This window comes from Anomaloglossus baeobatrachus, chromosome 9 (assembly GCF_048569485.1).
Source record: "Anomaloglossus baeobatrachus isolate aAnoBae1 chromosome 9, aAnoBae1.hap1, whole genome shotgun sequence".
NCBI classification, from domain to species: domain Eukaryota; kingdom Metazoa; phylum Chordata; class Amphibia; order Anura; family Aromobatidae; genus Anomaloglossus; species Anomaloglossus baeobatrachus.
In genome coordinates, this window is record NC_134361.1 from 211,980,791 (window position 1) to 212,005,551 (window position 24,761).

General features: G+C 49.7%; 1 protein-coding gene across 2 annotated transcripts; it reads right to left on the reverse strand.

Annotated features, from left to right (window-relative positions):
- UCK1 (uridine-cytidine kinase 1) lies at positions 1–24,708 on the reverse strand. 2 transcript variants are annotated; one of them, XM_075324385.1, is made up of 7 exons: positions 24,368–24,708; positions 7,758–7,917; positions 7,570–7,666; positions 7,207–7,349; positions 2,269–2,363; positions 1,769–1,817; positions 1–1,690 (listed from the first exon to the last, which is right to left on the reverse strand). In XM_075324385.1, exons 1-7 carry the CDS (start codon positions 24,605–24,607, stop codon positions 1,509–1,511), a joined length of 966 nt encoding a protein of 321 aa, XP_075180500.1. In that variant the 5' UTR covers positions 24,608–24,708; the 3' UTR covers positions 1–1,508. The 2 variants fall into 2 exon arrangements, with proteins under 2 accessions (XP_075180500.1, XP_075180501.1); XM_075324386.1 differs by lacking the exon at positions 24,368–24,708 and adding an exon at positions 16,622–16,788.
- Positions 24,709–24,761: the final 53 nt, after the last annotated feature.

Consider the following 24,761-nt stretch of genomic DNA (forward strand, 5'->3'; position numbering starts at 1 on the left):
TTTTTAGGATAATTTCCTTTTAATGACAACGATGTTCTTGTAATTAACACGAGGAACAGAAGCCACTGATAATACTGAGCGCAGGACCCCCGAAACAGAGGCCGGACCCCTCCCCCTGCGCCGGGAAGAGCCGCCAATCGTAAACAGTCGTGGGTGACGGGTGGTGCTGCCCTCTGCTGGACACTTCCATATATCGGTGACTACAACCACCATCAGTGCACTGATCGCCGCGCTCGGGGTCTGTCAGTAAAAGGCAGCAGCGACGAAGAACTGTGTAAACGACCTGTGAAATGTCGCCTCGGATTATCTACAGCGGTGGTGGCGGCAAACCTCCGGCCCGCGGCAGGGTAATGTCCCAGCATGCGCCGCGGCGGCGGGAGGTCTGCGCATGTGCATAAGCATAAAGTGCAAAATGAAGACCATCAACCTACAAGGCGGGTTCAGTATATACAGCGGAGGAATCTGGGATGGCGGTGGCGGCTGTGCGCAGGAGGCGCCGCCGCGGTCACTGGAAGACGCCGCGGATCCAGGACGCCTGCAAGTGCGACCCGAAGATAGCGGAAAATAAGATCATAGAAATCTGTGCAGATATCAACGGGGCCTCTATCCTCTCCAGATGACTCGTCCTCGCTCATATCACAACATAGACAGTGGCGCAGTTGCTGCCGGCCGCCATGTTCTATGTCCACGCGCCGGCTCTAGTCTCCTCAGAACATTCTGGGCTGAACAGGTCCATCATTTCCTTTCCAATTCGACATGCAGCACATTAGGATCTCTGCTTGCTGTCAGTGACTTCCCAGCTGTAGCTGCTAGTGCAGAAGTATTAGTTGTGGTCGGGGCTTGTAACGAGGAGGGTCTGATTCACTGACAGCAAGCAGAGATCATGGAAATAATGCGGAATCGGAACAAACTTGTTGCACTTGACATTTTAAGAGGATTTTGCTTCCTTTATACAAAATCCCTTTAAGACCTCGTTTTCGCACTATGGTTTAAATGGTCAAACAGGAAACCAATCACAGGGCCCGAGAGCTGTGGAAAGAAGGTGGGCTCTGATTGGTTACTGGTAATGTGGGTGTAAGATTAGCGCCATCGTTCTTGCACAAACATCACATGACTGCTCCAGCCAATCAGATACAGTAGCCGCCTGCTCTGGTCACCTGACCTTATAATGTCCTCTCATCATTCTATCTATAACTGTGTAACATTGGATAGAAATGGGCCGCGGATAAAGGATATTCAGCATCACTAAAATATCAGCCATAGCAAGGGGGGATGGGTGCAGCATGAATGATGGAACCCCCAAATCAGGCACTGAGGCACCAGGAGGGGGCGCACATCACCAGGAAGGGGGCGACACGTCCCCATTACTGTCTCTTGTCATCAGTGCAGAGATGCTTCTAAAATAATAAACATCCATCGTCCTGGACACATCTTGTCCCCGCCGGCATCCGGTACCTCCGAAACGTGGAATGATGGGGGGGGTGAAATCAGATCCCCGCAGGCCGGGCTCAATGTGGCCGACTGCTGGACTCCAGGTGAGTGCGCTTCCCGGACCCCAAAACTGCCCCCGAATCTCCGGAGCCGGGGAAGGTTCTCTTCTGCGACCGCCCATTGACAGAAGCGCGCTGCCACTTACAGAGGTCTCCGTTCAGGATGTCCTGGATGTGCTGCACAATCAGATTAATGGCCACTGGGGAAGGAGAGAAACAATCAGCGCCCCCTACAGGCGTCCGAGAGAGACCCCCCCACAAGTATAGAGACCGCTCACCCATATTATCCACACCCCGCGGGATGATGACGTCGGCATACTTCTTAGTCTGCAAACATAAAAACATCAAAAAAACTGATCCAATGCAACAAAACCTGATGGAACAGGGGACGCAAAGACAACATTGCCCCATCTAACAGCAGCATAGTGCAGAGACAGAGACCCCGATTCCAGTGATGTGTCACTGAGCTGCCTGCGGTCTCCTCTGCTGCAGATCTAGCAGTTATACACAGCTCAGGAATATGCTGGACTATCTGCAGCAGCCAAGTAGTCCTGTAATGATAATCTGCTGCTGATTAATCATGTATCAGAGCTGTATTGAGCAGCCCAGTAAGTGACACGTGACTTAAATCATGATCTCTGCCCCTACATTATACTGCTCTCAATTAGGTGGGAAAAACCTGGCGACAGATTCCCTTTAGGACTTTATATGTTCTCCGTGAATAATATTACAGGATACGTGACCATCACATCTAAAAGAAAAATCAAACAAAAATTACCGGGAGAGAGAATTCCTCAAATGCCGGCTTCACAAAGGTTGTGTACTGAGTGAGGATCTGCTCCAACTCCCTCCCCCGCTTCATGTCCCGCAGAACTGGAAAAGAAAAACTCACAAATGTACAGTAATAAAATACTGCCCCCTATGTACAAGAATATAACTACTATAATACTGCCCCTATGTACAAGAATATAACTACTATAATACTGCCCCTATATACAAGACTATAACTACTATAATACTGCCCCTATGTACAAGAATATAACTACTATAATACTGCCCCCTATGTACAGGAATATAACTACTATAATACTGCCCCCTATGTACAAGAATATAACTACTATAATACTGCCCCTATATTACAAGACTATAACTACTATAATACTGCTCCCATGTACAAGAATATAACTACTATAATACTGCCCCCCTATGTACAAGAATATAACTACTATAATACTGCCCCTATGTACAGGAATATAACTACTATAATACTGCCCCCTATGTACAAGAATATAACTACTATAATACTGCCCCCTATGTACAGGAATATAACTACTATAATACTGCCCCTATGTACAAGAATATAACTACTATAATACTGCCCCTATATACAAGACTATAACTACTATAATACTGCTCCCATGTACAAGAATATAACTACTATAATACTGCCCCCTATGTACAAGAATATAACTACTATAATACTGCCCCTATGTACAAGAATATAACTACTATAATACTGCCCGCTATGTACAAGAATATAACTACTATAATACTGCCCCTATGTACAAGAATATAACTACTATAATACTGCCCCTATATACAAGACTATAACTACTATAATACTGCCCCCTATGTACAGGAATATAACTACTATAATACTGCCCCCTATGTACAGGAATATAACTACTATAATACTGCCCCTATGTACAAGAATATAACTACTATAATACTGCCCCCTATATACAAGACTATAACTACTATAATACTGCTCCCATGTACAAGAATATAACTACTATAATACTGCCCCCTATGTACAAGAATATAACTACTATAATACTGCCCCCCTATGTACAGGAATATAACTACTATAATACTGCCCCTATGTACAAGAATATAACTACTATAATACTGCCCCTATATACAAGACTATAACTACTATAATACTGCTCCCATGTACAAGAATATAACTACTATAATACTGCCCCCTATGTACAAGAATATAACTACTATAATACTGCCCCTATGTACAAGAATATAACTACTATAATACTGCCCGCTATGTACAAGAATATAACTACTATAATACTGCCCCTATGTACAAGAATATAACTACTATAATACTGCCCCTATATACAAGACTATAACTACTATAATACTGCCCCCCTATGTACAGGAATATAACTACTATAATACTGCCCCTATGTACAAGAATATAACTACTATAATACTGCCCCTATGTACAAGAATATAACTACTATAATACTGCCCCTATGTACAAGAATATAACTACTATAATACTGCCCCCTATGTACAAGAATATAACTACTATAATACTGCCCCCTATGTACAGGAATATAACTACTATAATACTGCCCCTATGTACAAGAATATAACTACTATAATACTGCCCCTATGTACAAGAATATAACTACTATAATACTGCCCCCTATGTACAAGAATATAACTACTATAATACTGCCCCTATGTACAAGAATATAACTACTATAATACTGCCCCCTATGTACAAGAATATAACTACTATAATACTGCCCCCTATGTACAAGAATATAACTACTATAATACTGCCCCTATGTACAAGAATATAACTACTATAATACTGCCCCTATGTACAAGAATATATAACTACTATAATACTGCCCCCTATGTACAAGAATATAACTACTGTAATACTGCCCCTATGTACAAGAATATAACTACTATAATACTGCCCCCCTATGTACAAGAATATAACTACTATAATACTGCCCCCTATGTACAAGAATATAACTACTATAATACTGCCCCTATGTACAAGAATATAACTACTATAATACTGCCCCTATGTACAAGAATATAACTACTATAATACTGCTCCCTATATACAAGAATATAACCACTCATTCTTGTATATAGGGGCAGTATTTATAGTAGTTATGTTCTTGTACATAGGGGGCAGTATTATAGTAGTTATATTCTTGTATATAGGGGGCAGTATTATAGTAGTTATGTTCTTGTACATAGGGGGCAGTATTATAGTAGTTATATTCTTGTATATAGGGGGCAGTATTAAACTACTATAACTACTATAATACTGCTCCCTATATACAAGAATATCACTACTATAATACTGCACCCTATGTACAAGAATATAACTACTATAATACTGCTCCTATGTACAAGAATAGAACTACTAGAATACTGCCCCCATGTACAAGAATATAACTACTATAATACTGCCCCCTATGTACAAGAATATAACTACTATAATACTGCCCCTATGTACAAGAATATAACTACTATAATACTGCCCCTATATACAAGAATATAACTACTATAATACTGTCCCTATGTACAAGAATATAACTACAATAATACTGCCTCTATATACAAGAATATAACTGCTATAATACTGCCCCCTATGTACAAGAATATAAGTACTATAATACTGCCCCTATGTACAAGAATATAACTACTATAATACTGCCCCCCTATGTACAGGAATATAACTACTATAATACTGCCCCTATGTACAAGAATATAACTACTATAATACTGCCCCTATGTACAAGAATATAACTACTATAATACTGCCCCTATGTACAAGAATATATAACTACTATAATACTGCCCCCTATGTACAAGAATATAACTACTATAATACTGCCCCCCTATGTCCTCCCACATTCCAAAGACATACAGATAGGGACTCTAGATTGTGAGCCCCAATGGGGACAGTGTTGCCAATGTATGTAAAGTGCTATGGAATTAATAGCGCTATATAAATGAATAAAATTATTATTATTATTATTATTATGTACAAGAATATAACTACTATAATACTGCCCCTATATACAAGAATATAACTACTATAATACTGCCCCCTATGTACAAGAATATAACTACTATAATACTGCCCCTATGTACAAGAATATAACTACTATAATACTGCCCCTATATACAAGACTATAACTACTATAATACTGCCCCCTATGTACAGGAATATAACTACTATAATACTGCCCCTATGTACAGGGGCAGTATTATAGTAGTTATATTCTTGTATATAGGGAGCAGTATTATAGTAGTTATGTTCTTGTACATAGGGGGCAGTATTATAGTAGTTATATTCTTGTATATAGGGGCAGTATTATAGTAGTTATGTTCTTGTACATAGGGGGCAGTATTATAGTAGTTATATTCTTGTATATAGGGGGCAGTATTAAACTACTATAACTACTATAATACTGCTCCCTATATACAAGAATATAACTACTATAATACTGCTCCTATGTACAAGAATATAACTACTATAATACTGCCCCTATATACAAGACTATAACTACTATAATACTGCCCCCTATGTACAGGAATATAACTACTATAATACTGCCCCTATGTACAAGAATATAACTACTATAATACTGCCCCCTATGTACAAGAATATAACTACTATAATACTGCCCCCCTATGTACAGGAATATAACTACTATAATACTGCCCCTATGTACAAGAATATAACTACTATAATACTGCCCCTATGTACAAGAATATAACTACTATAATACTGCCCCCTATGTACAAGAATATAACTACTATAATACTGCCCCCCTATGTACAAGAATATAACTACTATAATACTGCACCCTATGTACAAGAATATAACTACTATAATACTGCCCCCTATGTACAAGAATATAACTACTATAATACTGCCCCCTATGTACAGGAATATAACTACTATAATACTGCCCCCTATGTACAAGAATATAACTACTATAATACTGCCCCCTATGTACAGGAATATAACTACTATAATACTGCCCCTATGTACAAGAATATAACTACTATAATACTGCCCCCTATGTACAGGAATATAACTACTATAATACTGCCCCCTATGTACAAGAATATAACTACTATAATACTGCCCCCTATGTACAAGAATATAACTACTATAATACTGCCCCCCTATGTACAAGAATATAACTACTATAATACTGCACCCTATGTACAAGAATATAACTACTATAATACTGCCCCCATGTACAAGAATATAACTACTATAATACTGCCCCCTATGTACAAGAATATAACTACTATAATACTGCCCCCTATGTACAAGAATATAACTACTATAATACTGCCCCCTATGTACAAGAATATAACTACTATAATACTGCCCCCTATGTACAAGAATATAACTACTATAATACTGCCCCTATGTACAAGAATATAACTACTATAATACTGCCCCCTATGTACAGGAATATAACTACTATAATACTGCCCCCTATGTACAAGAATATAACTACTATAATACTGCCCCCTATGTACAAGAATATAACTACTATAATACTGCCCCCTATGTACAAGAATATAACTACTATAATACTGCCCCCCTATGTACAAGAATATAACTACTATAATACTGCCCCCTATATACAAGAATATAACTACTATAATACTGCTCCTATGTACAAGAATATAACTACTATAATACTGCCCCCTATGTACAAGAATATAACTACTATAATACTGCCCCCTATATACAAGAATATAACTACTACAATACTGCTCCTATAAACAAGAATATAACTACTATAATACTGCCCCTATATACAAGAATATAACTACTATAATACTGCTCCTATGTACAAGAATATAACTACTATAATACTGCCTCCCCTGTAATCTACAGCCCTCTGATGCTACTTACCCCTCCGTGACAACCTGACATCTGAATCCGTGTCCACGAACAGCTTCAGGTGGAACATGTCCCTGATCTCCTGGTTGTAGAAGGCCAGGATCCCCTCAAACAGCAGGACGTCGGCCGGGTAGACTGTCGTGGTCTCTTGTAACCTAGAGCAGCAGCAGAAGATAAGACACCACAGAGGAGGGAGAAGCTGCAGCTATGGGCATGTCTGCAGTACAGCCGGGGACCACATGGCGGCGCTGACCGCACAATTACCGCACTGCCCTATGATAACACTGAGATGTCACAGGACATGAAGTGTTTTCATGGGGCCACAGCTGGAGGAGGCCGCTCTGTGCCCCCCGGGCTGTACTGGGGGCGTCTCACCTGGAGTGAGTGACAAAGTCGTACATGGGGACGTCCACGCTCTGCCCCTCCAGGATGGTGGTGAGCGTCCTGTACATCAGGTCATTGTCAAACGCATCTAGGAAGAGAAGGGGCACTGTGGTCACACGGGGGCCGCAGCGAGGGGCCCATGGGCTATCCAGCACATTCTGGGGTGCCCCCCCACTTACCAGGGTGATCAAAGTTGTACTGGCCCTTCAGGGCCCGGGCCTTCTGCTCGGCGGTCAGCACCTTGTAGAAGCGGTCCTGGCTGAGGATCACCACCTTCCTCTGCTTCTGGTCCACCTCGTTCTGTCCCAGCAGCTCCGTGATCTTCTCACAGACTGTGGACTGGACAAGAGGGGACATGACCCAGGGGAGAGGACAGCGAGACCCCCCTATACAGACCACCATGTGTCTGCTCCCCAACAGCATGCCGCCACCTAGTGGCCACAATACATCAGAGCTGAGCGTCCAGAGGTAGCGCTGCTGTGGACAGCAGGGGGCGCAGTGCAGAGGTCATCTCTACAGGACAGCGTCACTGATTAACAGAGGGCAATGTCTCACCCCTCCTGCCCCAGAGAAACCCAAAACATGCTGCTATAATACACCGGGTCCTACCGCGTCCTGGAGGCACAAAGTACCCGAGCAGAGCATTAACGGGGTGCACTGCCGATAGCAATGGCTCCCTGGTAATAAAACCGCAACTGATGGTGAACGGCCAATGTATAAGAGTCTGTACAAATGGAGAACTCCACATACCCTGTACTGCGCAAATAACTGCCCGAAACCGCCACAAGGGGGCGCTCACGGCATACATACAGCAGCCCCTGAGCGCAACTATACATGCAGAGAGCTCCCCCTAGTGGTGACTGCAGACAGGATCTTATCATGTATCTCTGTATACAGGGAGCTCCCCCTAGTGGTGGCTGCAGACAGGATCTTATCATGTATCTCTGTATACAGGGAGCTCCCCCTAGTGGTGGCTACAGACAGGATCTTATCATGTATCTCTGTATACAGGGAGCTCCCCCTAGTGGTGACTGCAGACAGGATCTTATCATGTATCTCTGTATACAGGGAGCTCCCCCTAGTGGTGGCTGCAGACAGGATCTTATCATGTATCTCTGTATACAGGGAGCTCCCCCTAGTGGTGGCTACAGACAGGATCTTATCATGTATCTCTGTATACAGGGAGCTCCCCCTAGTGGTGGCTGCAGACAGGATCTTATCATGTATCTCTGTATACAGGGAGCTCCCCCTAGTGGTGGCTGCAGACAGGATCTTATCATGTATCTCTGTATACAGGGAGCTCCCCCTAGTGGAGGCTGCAGACAGGATCTTATCATGTATCTCTGTATACAGGGAGCTCCCTCTAGTGGTGGCTGCAGACAGGATCTTATCATGTATCTCTGTATACAGGGAGCTCCCCCTAGTGGAGGCTGCAGACAGGATCTTATCATGTATCTCTGTATACAGGGAGCTCCCCCTAGTGGAGGCTGCAGACAGGATCTTATCATGTATCTCTGTATACAGGGAGCTCCCCCTAGTGGTGGCTGCAGACAGGATCTTATCATGTATCTCTGTATACAGGGAGCTCCCCCTAGTGGTGGCTGCAGACAGAATCTTATCATGTATCTCTGTATACAGGGAGCTCCCCCTAGTGGTGGCTGCAGACGGGATCTTATCATGTATCTCTGTATACAGGGAGCTCCCCCTAGTGGTGACTACAGACAGGATCTTATCATGTATCTCTGTATACAGGGAGCTCCCCCTAGTGGTGGCTGCAGACAGGATCTTATCCTGTATCTCTTTATACAGGGAGCTCCCCCTAGTGGTGGCTGCAGACAGGATCTTATCATGTATCTCTGTATACAGGGAGCTCCCCCTAGTGGTGGCTGCAGACAGGATCTTATCATGTATTTCTGTATACAGGGAGCTCCCCCTAGTGGTGGCTGCAGACAGGATCTTGTGTATCTCTGTATACAGGGAGCTCCCCCTAGTGGTGGCTGCAGACAGGATCTTATCATATATCTCTGTATACAGGGAGCTCCCCCTAGTGGTGGCTGCAGACAGAATCTTATCATGTATCTCTGTATACAGGGAGCTCCCCCTAGTGGTGACTGCAGACAGGATCTTATCATGTATCTCTGTATACAGGGAGCGCCCCCTAGTGGTGGCTGCAGACAGGATCTTATGTATCTCTGTATACAGGGAGCTCTCCCTAGTGGTGGCTGCAGACAGGATCTTATCATGTATCTCTGTATACAGGGAGCTCCCCCTAGTGGTGGCTGCAGACAGAATCTTATCATGTATCTCTGTATACAGGGAGCTCCCCCTAGTGGTGGCTGCAGACAGGATCTTATCATGTATCTCTGTATACAGGGAGCTCCCCCTAGTGGTGGCTGCAGACAGGATCTTATCATGTATCTCTGTATACAGGGAGCTCCCCCTAGTGGAGGCTGCAGACAGGATCTTATCATGTATCTCTGTATACAGGGAGCTCCCCCTAGTGGTGGCTGCAGACAGGATCTTATCATGTATCTCTGTATACAGGGAGCTCCCCCTAGTGGTGACTGCAGACAGGATCTTATCATGTATCTCTGTATACAGGGAGCTCCCCCTAGTGGTGGCTGCAGACAGGATCTTATCATGTATCTCTGTATACAGGGAGCTCCCCCTAGTGGTGGCTGCAGACAGGATCTTATCATGTATCTCTGTATACAGGGAGCTCCCCCTAGTGGTGGCTGCAGACAGGATCTTATCATGTATCTCTGTATACAGGGAGCTCCCCCTAGTGGTGGCTGCAGACAGGATCTTATCATGTATTTCTGTATACAGGGAGCTCCCCCTAGTGGTGGCTGCAGACAGGATCTTGTGTATCTCTGTATACAGGGAGCTCCCCCTAGTGGTGGCTGCAGACAGGATCTTATCATGTATCTCTGTATACAGGCAGCTCCCCCTAGTGGTGGCTGCAGACAGGATCTTATCATGTATCTCTGTATACAGGGAGCTCCCCCTAGTGGTGGCTGTAGACAGGATGTTATCATGTATTTCTGTATACAGGGAGCTCCCCCTAGTGGTGGCTGCAGACAGGATCTTGTGTATCTCTGTATACAGGGAGCTCCCCCTAGTGGTGGCTGCAGACAGGATCTTATCATGTATCTCTGTATACAGGGAGCTCCCCCTAGTGGTGGCTACAGACAGGATCTTATCATGTATCTCTGTATACAGGGAGCTCCCCCTAGTGGTGGCTGCAGACAGGATCTTATCATGTATCTCTGTATACAGGGAGCTCCCCCTAGTGGAGGCTGCAGACAGGATCTTATCATGTATCTCTGTATACAGGGAGCTCCCTCTAGTGGTGGCTGCAGACAGGATCTTATCATGTATCTCTGTATACAGGGAGCTCCCCCTAGTGGAGGCTGCAGACAGGATCTTATCATGTATCTCTGTATACAGGGAGCTCCCCCTAGTGGAGGCTGCAGACAGGATCTTATCATGTATCTCTGTATACAGGGAGCTCCCCCTAGTGGTGGCTGCAGACAGGATCTTATCATGTATCTCTGTATACAGGGAGCTCCCCCTAGTGGTGGCTGCAGACAGAATCTTATCATGTATCTCTGTATACAGGGAGCTCCCCCTAGTGGTGGCTGCAGACGGGATCTTATCATGTATCTCTGTATACAGGGAGCTCCCCCTAGTGGTGACTACAGACAGGATCTTATCATGTATCTCTGTATACAGGGAGCTCCCCCTAGTGGTGGCTGCAGACAGGATCTTATCCTGTATCTCTTTATACAGGGAGCTCCCCCTAGTGGTGGCTGCAGACAGGATCTTATCATGTATCTCTGTATACAGGGAGCTCCCCCTAGTGGTGGCTGCAGACAGGATCTTATCATGTATTTCTGTATACAGGGAGCTCCCCCTAGTGGTGGCTGCAGACAGGATCTTGTGTATCTCTGTATACAGGGAGCTCCCCCTAGTGGTGGCTGCAGACAGGATCTTATCATATATCTCTGTATACAGGGAGCTCCCCCTAGTGGTGGCTGCAGACAGAATCTTATCATGTATCTCTGTATACAGGGAGCTCCCCCTAGTGGTGACTGCAGACAGGATCTTATCATGTATCTCTGTATACAGGGAGCGCCCCCTAGTGGTGGCTGCAGACAGGATCTTATCATGTATGTCTGTATACAGGGAGCTCCCCCTAGTGGTGGCTGCAGACAGGATCTTATCATGTATCTCTGTATACAGGGAGCTCCCCCTAGTGGTGGCTGCAGACAGGATCTTATCATGTATGTCTGTATACAGGGAGCTCCCCCTAGTGGTGGCTGCAGACAGGATCTTATGTATCTCTGTATACAGGGAGCTCTCCCTAGTGGTGGCTGCAGACAGGATCTTATCATGTATCTCTGTATACAGGGAGCTCCCCCTAGTGGTGGCTGCAGACAGAATCTTATCATGTATCTCTGTATACAGGGAGCTCCCCCTAGTGGTGGCTGCAGACAGGATCTTATCATGTATCTCTGTATACAGGGAGCTCCCCCTAGTGGTGGCTGCAGACAGGATCTTATCATGTATCTCTGTATACAGGGAGCTCCCCCTAGTGGAGGCTGCAGACAGGATCTTATCATGTATCTCTGTATACAGGGAGCTCCCCCTAGTGGTGGCTGCAGACAGGATCTTATCATGTATCTCTGTATACAGGGAGCTCCCCCTAGTGGTGACTGCAGACAGGATCTTATCATGTATCTCTGTATACAGGGAGCTCCCCCTAGTGGTGGCTGCAGACAGGATCTTATCATGTATCTCTGTATACAGGGAGCTCCCCCTAGTGGTGGCTGCAGACAGGATCTTATCATGTATCTCTGTATACAGGGAGCTCCCCCTAGTGGTGGCTGCAGACAGGATCTTATCATGTATCTCTGTATACAGGGAGCTCCCCCTAGTGGTGGCTGCAGACGGGATCTTATCATGTATCTCTGTATACAGGGAGCTCCCCCTAGTGGTGACTACAGACAGGATCTTATCATGTATCTCTGTATACAGGGAGCTCCCCCTAGTGGTGGCTGCAGACAGGATCTTATCCTGTATCTCTTTATACAGGGAGCTCCCCCTAGTGGTGGCTGCAGACAGGATCTTATCATGTATCTCTGTATACAGGGAGCTCCCCCTAGTGGTGGCTGCAGACAGGATCTTATCATGTATTTCTGTATACAGGGAGCTCCCCCTAGTGGTGGCTGCAGACAGGATCTTGTGTATCTCTGTATACAGGGAGCTCCCCCTAGTGGTGGCTGTAGACAGGATCTTATCATGTATCTCTGTATACAGGGAGCTCCCCCTAGTGGTGGCTGTAGACAGGATCTTATCATGTATCTCTGTATACAGGCAGCTCCCCCTAGTGGTGACTGCAGACAGGATCTTATCATGTATCTCTGTATACAGGGAGCTCCCCCTAGTGGTGGCTGTAGACTGGATGTTATCATGTATGTCTGTATACAGGGAGCTCCCCCTAGTGGTGGCTGTAGACAGGATCTTATCATGTATCTCTGTATACAGGGAGCTCCCCCTAGTGGTGGCTGCAGACAGGATCTTATCATGTATCTCTGTATACAGGGAGCTCCCCCTAGTGGTGGCTGTAGACAGGATCTTATCATGTATCTCTGTATACAGGCAGCTCCCCCTAGTGGTGGCTGCAGACAGGATCTTATCATGTATCTCTGTATACAGGGAGCTCCCCCTAGTGGTGGCTGCAGACAGGATCTTATCATGTATCTCTGTATACAGGGAGCTCCCCCTAGTGGTGGCTGCAGACAGGATGTTATCATGTATCTCTGTATACAGGGAGCTCCCCCTAGTGGTGACTGCAGACAGGATCTTATCATGTATCTCTGTATACAGGGAGCTCCCCCTAGTGGTGGCTGCAGACAGGATGTTATCATGTATCTCTGTATACAGGGAGCTCCCCCTAGTGGTGGCTGCAGACAGGATCTTATGTATCTCTGTATACAGGGAGCTCCCCCTAGTGGTGGCTGCAGACAGGATGTTATCATGTATCTCTGTATACAGGGAGCTCCCCCTAGTGGTGGCTGCAGACAGGATCTTATCATGTATCTCTGTATACAGGGAGCTCCCCCTAGTGGTGGCTGCAGACAGGATCTTATGTATCTCTGTATACAGGGAGCTCCCCCTAGTGGTGGCTGCAGACAGGATGTTATCATGTATCTCTGTATACAGGGAGCTCCCCCTAGTGGTGGCTGCAGACAGGATCTAATCATGTATCTCTGTATACAGGGAGCTCCCCCTAGTGGTGACTGCAGACAGGATCTTATCATGTATCTGTATACAGGGAGCGCCTCCTAGTGGTGGCTGCAGACAGGATCTTATCATGTATCTCTGTATACAGGGAGCGCCCCCTAGTGGTGGCTGCAGACAGGATCTTATCATGTATGTCTGTATACAGGGAGCTCCCCCTAGTGGTGGCTGCAGACAGGATCTTATCATGTATCTCTGTATACAGGGAGCTCCCCCTAGTGGTGGCTGCAGACAGGATCTTATCATGTATGTCTGTATACAGGGAGCTCCCCCTAGTGGTGGCTGCAGACAGGATCTTATCATGTATCTCTGTATACAGGGAGCTCTCCCTAGTGGTGGCTGCAGACAGGATCTTATCATGTATCTCTGTATACAGGGAGCTCCCCCTAGTGGTGGCTGCAGACAGAATCTTATCATGTATCTCTGTATACAGGGAGCTCCCCCTAGTGGTGGCTGCAGACAGGATCTTATCATGTATCTCTGTATACAGGGAGCTCCCCCTAGTGGTGGCTGCAGACAGGATCTTATCATGTATCTCTGTATACAGGGAGCTCCCCCTAGTGGAGGCTGCAGACAGGATCTTATCATGTATCTCTGTATACAGGGAGCTCCCCCTAGTGGTGGCTGCAGACAGGATCTTATCATGTATCTCTGTATACAGGGAGCTCCCCCTAGTGGTGACTGCAGACAGGATCTTATCATGTATCTCTGTATACAGGGAGCTCCCCCTAGTGGTGGCTGCAGACAGGATCTTATCATGTATCTCTGTATACAGGGAGCTCCCCCTAGTGGTGGCTGCAGACAGGATCTTATCATGTATCTCTGTATACAGGGAGCTCCCCCTAGTGGTGGCTGCAGACAGGATCTTATCATGTATCTCTGTATACAGGGAGCTCCCCCTAGTGGTGGCTGCAGACGGGATCTTATCATGTATCTCTGTATACAGGGAGCTCCCCCTAGTGGTGACTACAGACAGGATCTTATCATGTATCTCTGTATACAGGGAGCTCCCCCTAGTGGTGGCTGCAGACAGGATCTTATCCTGTATCTCTTTATACAGGGAGCTCCCCCTAGTGGTGGCTGCAGACAGGATCTTATCATGTATCTCTGTATACAGGGAGCTCCCCCTAGTGGTGGCTGCAGACAGGATCTTATCATGTATTTCTGTATACAGGGAGCTCCCCCTAGTGGTGGCTGCAGACAGGATCTTGTGTATCTCTGTATACAGGGAGCTCCCCCTAGTGGTGGCTGCAGACAGGATCTTATCATGTATCTCTGTATACAGGCAGCTCCCCCTAGTGGTGGCTGCAGACAGGATCTTATCATGTATCTCTGTATACAGGGAGCTCCCCCTAGTGGTGGCTGTAGACAGGATGTTATCATGTATTTCTGTATACAGGGAGCTCCCCCTAGTGGTGGCTGCAGACAGGATCTTGTGTATCTCTGTATACAGGGAGCTCCCCCTAGTGGTGGCTGCAGACAGGATCTTATCATGTATCTCTGTATACAGGGAGCTCCCCCTAGTGGTGGCTGTAGACAGGATCTTATCATGTATCTCTGTATACAGGCAGCTCCCCCTAGTGGTGGCTGCAGACAGGATCTTATCATGTATCTCTGTATACAGGGAGCTCCCCCTAGTGGTGGCTGTAGACAGGATCTTATCATGTATCTCTGTATACAGGCAGCTCCCCCTAGTGGTGGCTGCAGACAGGATCTTATCATGTATCTCTGTATACAGGGAGCTCCCCCTAGTGGTGGCTGCAGACGGGATCTTATCATGTATCTCTGTATACAGGGAGCTCCCCCTAGTGGTGGCTGCAGACGGGATCTTATCATGTATCTCTGTATACAGGGAGCTCCCCCTAGTGGTGGCTGCAGACAGGATCTTATCATGTATCTCTGTATACAGGGAGCTCCCCCTAGTGGTGGCTGCAGACAGGATGTTATCATGTATCTCTGTATACAGGGAGCTCCCCCTAGTGGTGACTGCAGACAGGATCTTATCATGTATCTCTGTATACAGGGAGCTCCCCCTAGTGGTGGCTGCAGACAGGATGTTATCATGTATCTCTGTATACAGGGAGCTCCCCCTAGTGGTGGCTGCAGACAGGATCTTATGTATCTCTGTATACAGGGAGCTCCCCCTAGTGGTGGCTGCAGACAGGATGTTATCATGTATCTCTGTATACAGGGAGCTCCCCCTAGTGGTGGCTGCAGACAGGATCTTATCATGTATCTCTGTATACAGGGAGCTCCCCCTAGTGGTGGCTGCAGACAGGATCTTATGTATCTCTGTATACAGGGAGCTCCCCCTAGTGGTGGCTGCAGACAGGATCTTATCATGCATCTCTGTTTACAGGGAGCTCCCCCTAGTGGTGGCTGCAGACAGGATCTTATCATGTATCTGTGTATACAGGGATCTCCCCCTAGTGGTGGCTGCAGACAGGATGTTATCATGTATCTCTGTATACAGGGAGCTCCCCCTAGTGGTGGCTCCGGGTTACTCCCTGCCGTATTTCCCCTAGTAGCTGGGCTCTCGGTTGCAGTTTGCAGGGTCTTCATCATCAGGGGGCTTCTCGCACACACATTGCAGCAGCTGAGGTTGACTCTGCCCTCAGCTGCGCAGTCTCTGCTGTCTGGATCTTGTGACAGGACAGTACTGCAGTTATTTCATACACACGGCCCCTGGAGCCGAGCTGCGGACGCCCCGTTATGTCTGGCCACTCCCCGCTCTCACCTTGCCGCTGGCAGTGCCGCCGCTCACCCCTATGAGGAAGGGCCGCTGGTGTCCACGCTCCGGGGTCTCCGTGCTCCCTGCTGAAGCCATGGTGAGGTCAACAAACTACAGAGACGCAACAGAGACTACATTTCCCGTGAGCTCTCGGGGTCAGGACGGCCATGCGCAGCCGCAGAGCACAGCATGCCGGGAACTGGAGCGCAGAGCGGCTGCGCCTCTAGAGCGATCATGTGACCAGCAGTAAATGGAGAGACACGTGACAGTCGAGGAGGCGGGGCCAGCAGTGAAGCGAATTGTCAGGTACAATAAAGTTTAGTGAATTTTCTTTTCTATTTTCATTTAAAAAAAAAAGTTTATTTTATTTAAAAAAAAAAATTATTTAAGAAAATAAATAACAAAGAAGAAAACGCCATTAATGAACGACCCTTTTCTCTGCGCCTAGATCTATAGGATATAACATGAATTAACCTCGTGTGGCTGTGTCTGGAGCAATGGGGACGTGTGACTATGTATAATATGTAGACCGTGCGGTGAATAGTGTAAATCACTGCTGTCACAGACTGAAGATCAGGAGGTCGTACAGACCCCACAATGGGGGTGACAGCGGGGGCCGCAAAGACCAGAAACCGCAACTGTCAGCGGCAAAGATAAAGGAGAACAAATGAGAAGTTCAGCGAGTGCTGGAATCCAGGGCCATCACCATCACCAACTGCCGCCGTGCCAGCCCTCAGCCTATCCCAGCGGAATCAGCTCCAAGGATCAGCCGGGCTCAGAGGAGCCGGAGTCCGAGGACGAACGAGCCGGGCTCAGGGCAGCCGGCGATCGGGGATAAGCAAGCCGGGCTCAGGGGAGTCGGCGTCCGGGGTACGAGCGAGCCGGGCTCAGGGGAGTCGGCGTCCGGGGTACGAGAGAGCCGGGCTCAGGGGAGCCGGCGACCAGGGGTCGAGAGAGCCGGGCTCAGGGGAGCCGGCGACCAGGGGTCGAGAGAGCCGGGCTCAGGGGAGCCGGCGACCAGGGGTCGAGAGAGCCGGGCTCAGGGGAGCCGGCGACCAGGGGTCGAGAGAGCCGGGCTCAGGGGAGCCGGCGACCAGGGGTCGAGAGAGCCGGGCTCAGGGGAGCCGGCGACCAGGGGTCGAGAGAGCCGGGCTCAGGGGAGCCGGCGACCAGGGGTCGAGAGAGCCGGGCTCAGGGGAGCCGGCGACCAGGGGTCGAGAGAGCCGGGCTCAGGGGAGCCGGCGACCAGGGGTCGAGAGAGCCGGGCTCAGGGGAGCCGGCGACCAGGGGTCGAGAGAGCCGGGCTCAGGGGAGCCGGCGACCAGGGGTCGAGAGAGCCGGGCTCAGGGGAGCCGGCGACCAGGGGTCGAGAGAGCCGGGCTCAGGGGAGCCGGCGACCAGGGGTCGAGAGAGCCGGGCTCAGGGGAGCCGGCGACCAGGGGTCGAGAGAGCCGGGCTCAGGGGAGCCGGCGACCAGGGGTCGAGAGAGCCGGGCTCAGGGGAGCCGGCGACCAGGGGTCGAGAGAGCCGGGCTCAGGGGAGCCGGCGACCAGGGGTCGAGAGAGCCGGGCTCAGGGGAGCCGGCGACCAGGGGTCGAGAGAGCCGGGCTCAGGGGAGCCGGCGACCAGGGGTCGAGAGAGCCGGGCTCAGGGGAGCCGGCGACCAGGGGTCGAGAGAGCCGGGCTCAGGGGAGCCGGCGACCAGGGGTCGAGAGAGCCGGGCTCAGGGGAGCCGGCGACCAGGGGTCGAGAGAGCCGGGCTCAGGGGAGCCGGCGACCAGGGGTCGAGAGAGCCGGGCTCAGGGGAGCCGGCGACCAGGGGTCGAGAGAGCCGGGCTCAGGGGAGCCGGCGACCAGGGGTCGAGAGAGCCGGGCTCAGGGGAGCCGGCGACCAGGGGTCGAGAGAGCCGGGCTCAGGGGAGCCGGCGACCAGGGGTCGAGAGAGCCGGGCTCAGGGGAGCCGGCGACCAGGGGTCGAGAGAGCCGGGCTCAGGGGAGCCGGCGACCAGGGGTCGAGAGAGCCGGGCTCAGGGGAGCCGGCGACCAGGGGTCGAGAGAGCCGGGCTCAGGGGAGCCGGCGACCAGGGGTCGAGAGAGCCGGGCTCAGGGGAGCCAGCGACCAGGGGTCGAGAGAGGGAGGTGTCTCGGGCTAAGCAAGCCGGGCTTGGGGGAACCAGCAATCGGGGATGAGCGAGTCGGGTTCAGAGGAGCTGGCGTCCGGGAGATGAGAGCGCCGGGCTTAGAGGAGCCGGTGTCCCGGGATAAGAGAGCCGGGCTCAGAGCACTTAGCATCCGGGGATCAGAGCACTCGGCTCCAGTGATCATTGCTCAGGATAACACCTATCACTTATCCAGTATAGATGTCTCCACCGGCACAGATACAGGATACTGCAACAACTACAGTATCCTGAATGCAATGCAGCAGCACAATGAGCGCAGCTCTGGAAGTGACTAGAGTATAATTTGGGATCAGTACAAGACCTGGAAATGGATGTGGTCCTCAGACAGGAGAGGTCACACCGCTGTGTCATCGCTCGTTACCCTCTGGCACCGATACTAGGGAATTGGAAAAAACCAAGACCTTGCATCGCCTTTCAGACACCGCCATGTTCTTTGAACTCAAAGCTGTAAAACAATAAATGCCTGAGCTGTGCCTACATCAGCCCCGAGCAGAGGGCAGCGCCCAGGAGAACAGCCACATCACAGCGGGCAGGAGCCGAGGAAGCTGGAGTCTGACCAGTGTATTTTTCTGTAATCCTAGAGTTCCGAGTACCAGAGAATGGTAGTGCCCGCTCATCACTATTTACCAGTACAGAGCACCTGAGCATGGTAGTGCCCGCTCATCACTAGTTACCAGTACTGAGCACCTGAGCATGGTAGTGCCCGCTCATCACTAGTTACCAGTACTGTGCACCCGAGCATGGTAGTGCCCGCTCATCACTAGTTACGAGTACCCGAGCATGGTAGTGCCCGCTCATCACTAGTTACCAGTACTGAGCACCCGAACATGGTAGTGCCCGCTCATCACTAGTTACCAGTACTGAGCACCCGAGCATGGTAGTGCCCGCTCATCACTAGTTACCAGTACTGAGCACCCGAGCATGGTAGTGCCCGTTCATCACTAGTTACCAGTACTGAGCACCCGAACATGGTAGTGCTCGCTCATCACTAGTTACCAGTACTGAGCACCCGAGCATGGTAGTGCCCGCTCATCACTAGTTACTAGTACAGCGCACCCGAGCATGGAAGTGCCCGCTCATCACTAGTTACCAGTACTGAGCACCCGAGCATGGTAGTGCCCGCTCATCACTAGTTACCAGTACTGAGCACCTGAGCATGGTAGTGCCCGCTCATCACTAGTTACCAGTACTGAGCACCCGAACATGGTAGTGCTCACTCATCACTAGTTACCAGTACTGAGCACCCGAGCATGGTAGTGCCCGCTCATCACTAGTTACCAGTACTGAACACCCGAGCATGGTAGTGCTCGCTCATCACTAGTTACCAGTACTGAGCACCCGAGCATGGTAGTGCCCGCTCATCACTAGTTACCAGTACAGAGCACCAGAGCATGGTAGTGCCCGCTTATCACTAGTTACGAGGACTGAGCACCCGAGCATGGTAGTGCCCGCTCATCACTAGTCACCAGTACTGAGCACCTGAGCATGGTAGTGCCCGCTCATCACTAGTTACCAGTACTGAGCACCCGAGCATGGTAGTGCCCGTTCATCACTAGTTACCAGTACTGAGCACCCGAACATGGTAGTGCCCGCTCAACTAGTTACGAGTACCCGGGCATGGTAGTGCCCGCTCATCACTAGTTACCAGTACTGAGCACCCGAACATGGTAGTGCCCGCTCATCACTAGTTACCAGTACTGAGCACCCGAACATGGTAGTGCCCGCTCATCACTAGTTACCAGTACTGAGCACCCGAGCATGGTAGTGCCCGCTCATCACTAGTTACCAGTACTGAGCACCCGAGCATGGTAGTGCCCGTTCATCACTAGTTACCAGTACTGAGCACCCGAACATGGTAGTGCTCGCTCATCACTAGTTACCAGTACTGAGCACCCGAGCATGGTAGTGCCCGCTCATCACTAGTTACTAGTACAGCGCACCCGAGCATGGAAGTGCCCGCTCATCACTAGTTACCAGTACTGAGCACCCGAGCATGGTAGTGCCCGCTCATCACTAGTTACCAGTACTGAGCACCTGAGCATGGTAGTGCCCGCTCATCACTAGTTACCAGTACTGAGCACCCGAACATGGTAGTGCTCACTCATCACTAGTTACCAGTACTGAGCACCCGAGCATGGTAGTGCCCGCTCATCACTAGTTACCAGTACTGAACACCCGAGCATGGTAGTGCTCGCTCATCACTAGTTACCAGTACTGAGCACCCGAGCATGGTAGTGCCCGCTCATCACTAGTTACCAGTACAGAGCACCAGAGCATGGTAGTGTCCGCTTATCACTAGTTACGAGGACTGAGCACCCGAGCATGGTAGTGCCCGCTCATCACTAGTCACCAGTACTGAGCACCTGAGCATGGTAGTGCCCGCTCATCACTAGTTACCAGTACTGAGCACCCGAGCATGGTAGTGCCCGTTCATCACTAGTTACCAGTACTGAGCACCCGAACATGGTAGTGCCCGCTCAACTAGTTACGAGTACCCGGGCATGGTAGTGCCCGCTCATCACTAGTTACCAGTACTGAGCACCCGAACATGGTAGTGCCCGCTCATCACTAGTTACCAGTACTGAGCACCCGAACATGGTAGTGCCCGCTCATCACTAGTTACCAGTACTGAGCACCCGAGCATGGTAGTGCCCGCTCATCACTAGTTACCAGTACTGAGCACCCGAGCATGGTAGTGCCCGTTCATCACTAGTTACCAGTACTGAGCACCCGAACATGGTAGTGCTCGCTCATCACTAGTTACCAGTACTGAGCACCCGAGCATGGTAGTGCCCGCTCATCACTAGTTACTAGTACAGCGCACCCGAGCATGGAAGTGCCCGCTCATCACTAGTTACCAGTACTGAGCACCCGAGCATGGTAGTGCCCGCTCATCACTAGTTACCAGTACTGAGCACCTGAGCATGGTAGTGCCCGCTCATCACTAGTTACCAGTACTGAGCACCCGAACATGGTAGTGCTCACTCATCACTAGTTACCAGTACTGAGCACCCGAGCATGGTAGTGTCCGCTTATCACTAGTTACGAGGACTGAGCACCCGAGCATGGTAGTGCCCGCTCATCACTAGTCACCAGTACTGAGCACCTGAGCATGGTAGTGCCCGCTCATCACTAGTTACCAGTACTGAGCACCCGAGCATGATAGTGCCCACTCATCACTAGTTACCAGTACTGAGCACCTGAGCATGGTAGTGCCCGCTCATCACTAGTTACCAGTACTGAGCACCTGAACATGGTAGTGCCCGCTCATCACTAGTTACCAGTACTGAGCACCTGAGCATGGTAGTGCCCGCTCATCACTAGTTACCAGTACTGAGCACCTGAGCATGGTAGTGCCCGCTCATCACTAGTTACCAGTACTGAGCACCCGAGCATGATAGTGCCCGCTCATCACTAGTTATGACTACTGAGCACCTGAGCATGGTAGTGCCCGCTCATCACTAGTTACCAGTACTGAGCACCCGAGCATGATAGTGCCCACTCATCACTAGTTACCAGTACTGAGCACCTGAGCATGGTAGTGCCCGCTCATCACTAGTTACCAGTACTGAGCACCTGAACATGGTAGTGCCCGCTCATCACTAGTTACCAGTACTGAGCACCTGAGCATGGTAGTGCCCGCTCATCACTAGTTACCAGTACTGAGCACCTGAGCATGGTAGTGCCCGCTCATCACTAGTTATGACTACTGAGCACCTGAGCATGGTAGTGCCCGCTTATCATTAGTTGCCATCCAATATTTCCAGAATTATCAACCCATCCAGTGAGCGGCGGTGGATAGAAGTGTTACTCCCAAGCCCGGGAAAGCTGAATGTTCCCGTGGGACCTGCACAGGCGGCCACCACTCATCCCCCAGCAGGGGACGACTCAAGGACTCGCCCTTTAAATTGGAGCATTAGTTGATGGTCTGGGTTTGAGCTGCTGCTCGGGCTCTGACGCCGCTTATCGGCGCGGTGTGACCTCGAGACGGCAATTAGTACAGATTGCAGCCTGTATGGCGGATGTGGGAACTTCCATTATTCCCATCCACTGAGCGAGGTCAGCACTGGGATTAACTGGCCGAGGATTGTCAGGAAGACAGGAAATCAGCAGCCGAGGGGAGGGGGGTCCCGGCCAAATCCTAATCCTGCAGTGACCCTTTCTGCCATTTTACTCTTCATATCTTTGGTGACAACCACTAAAACCACATTGTCCCACAGCGGTTGTCGGTCCTCTCTCCCCGAGTCGCATGGAATAGATGGAAGCAGAAGAGACACTGTGCCCGCCTGGATTGTCGCCCGCCTGGATTGTCGCCCGCCTTTCCTGCTCCCCATGTGCTGTTACTGCCCCTGTGCCAGATCTGCTTGCAGTCTGTGAATAGTTTTTATGTGCAGAGGTTAAAAAACGGTAGACCTATTACTTCTCCCAGCTGAGGGTTTGTTACAATGTATCAGCCTAGATAAAAGGGACATTCTGTACTCCAGGACAAGCTCCTTTCCTGTCCTGTTACCTTCACTGATACATTGTAGCAAACAGGACATCTGAAGTCCACAGGGGAATGTTCAGATGAGATGCAACTGTGACAAACCCTCAGCTGTGACCGGTCAGGTCAGGATTTGGCAAACGGTGATGAATTCATATTCCGTATAAGTAATCACGCCCTGCATCGCACACAACCTGGAGGATTCATACAGCGGCACCTAAGGCCCAGGGTACGGGGAGGCATCACCAAGTGGCACAGACACTGCCAAGTGGCCATCAGGTTTTTTTGGCACAACCTGGATCAAAACTGCGCCCAGACTCGGTCCCTGCTCTGTGGGCACCGGGGATTCTATGCACCATGATGCAGCAGAGCTGAGCGGGTGGTTGGCACTGGTGCGCTGTATAGAAATCAGGCGCTATAAATATATATATATTCATTAGGGTCACAGAAGAGCATCTCACAACTTTACAGCCCCTACAAAGGAATTTTCCTCCTATTAACGCTCCTAGATTCCCCTTTCATTGCCCCCATAAAGTATGAAGCCAAAAGGTGCCCCCAAACACTGGGATACCCCACAGTGTATTCCTCAACACGCACAGTATCATCCTCCAACTGTGAAACCTTCCACACTGTATAATTGCTCACACACAGTATAATGGCCCCCACGTTGCCTTTCCGCGCCGCACGAGGCCCCCCCACGTTGCCTTTCCGCGCCGCACGAGGCCCCCCCCCCACGTTGCCTTTCCGCGCCGCGCGAGGCCCCCCCACGTTGCCTTCCATGCTGCATAATGGGCCCCATATTGCTCTCCAAACAGTATAATGTCCCACTGGTGGACAAGGACAGTATATGGGCCCCTGTGCGGGGACAGTATATGGGCCCCTGTGCGGGGACAGTATATGGGCCCCTGTGCAGCTCAAGAGCTCACACAATTCCACGTGCTTTGGAGGGGATAATGGCCCCCTTTTCTCTTGGGACCCCTCACGGTTGCACAGGCTGCACCAGTGATATGTCCACGTAACGCCCATATGTTGCCTTCCATGTCATACTAAGCCCCATAATGTACTCAATTATTGAAAATGAATACTCACCTCTCCTCCCTCCCCCGCTGCTCCGGTCTCTGCAGCGGGTGCTCGGATTTGCAGTGGGCGCGATATAGCGACGTCAGAGGAAGCCCTGTATCCGCATCCACGATGCCAGGTGGGGAAGGGGGGCACCGGGCCCTCCTGACTCACGGGCCCCATAGCGGCGGCAGGGTCTGCCACCATTGGTGGTACGCCATTGTCTGTAAGGGGTTTTGCTCCAACTATCCACATCTCCTCCAGGTTCATGGCCTCTCGGCTCCATGCAGCTGGTACCCTGGTTAGGGATTAATGTGACCCCTACAAATGGGGCGAGCGGCGGCATAACCCCGTACCACGCTCTTCTCCCTTTGCACCATCATGGCATTGCGTAGGATGGTAGTGCCAGCCTTCCCTGTGAAAT

Excerpts from the sequence above, each read along its gene's own strand:
- UCK1 (XM_075324385.1), bottom strand. The coding sequence starts at position 24,607 with ATGAACCTGGAGGAGATGTGGATAGTTGGAGCAAAACCCCTTACAGAC. Across the intron at positions 7,667-7,757 it reads GTACAACTTTGATCACCCTG|ATGCGTTTGACAATGACCTG; the intron begins GTAAGTGGGGGG and ends TTCTCTTCCTAG. Across the intron at positions 1,691-1,768 it reads GCGGGGTGTGGATAATATGG|TGGCCATTAATCTGATTGTG; the intron begins GTGAGCGGTCTC and ends CTCCTTCCCCAG.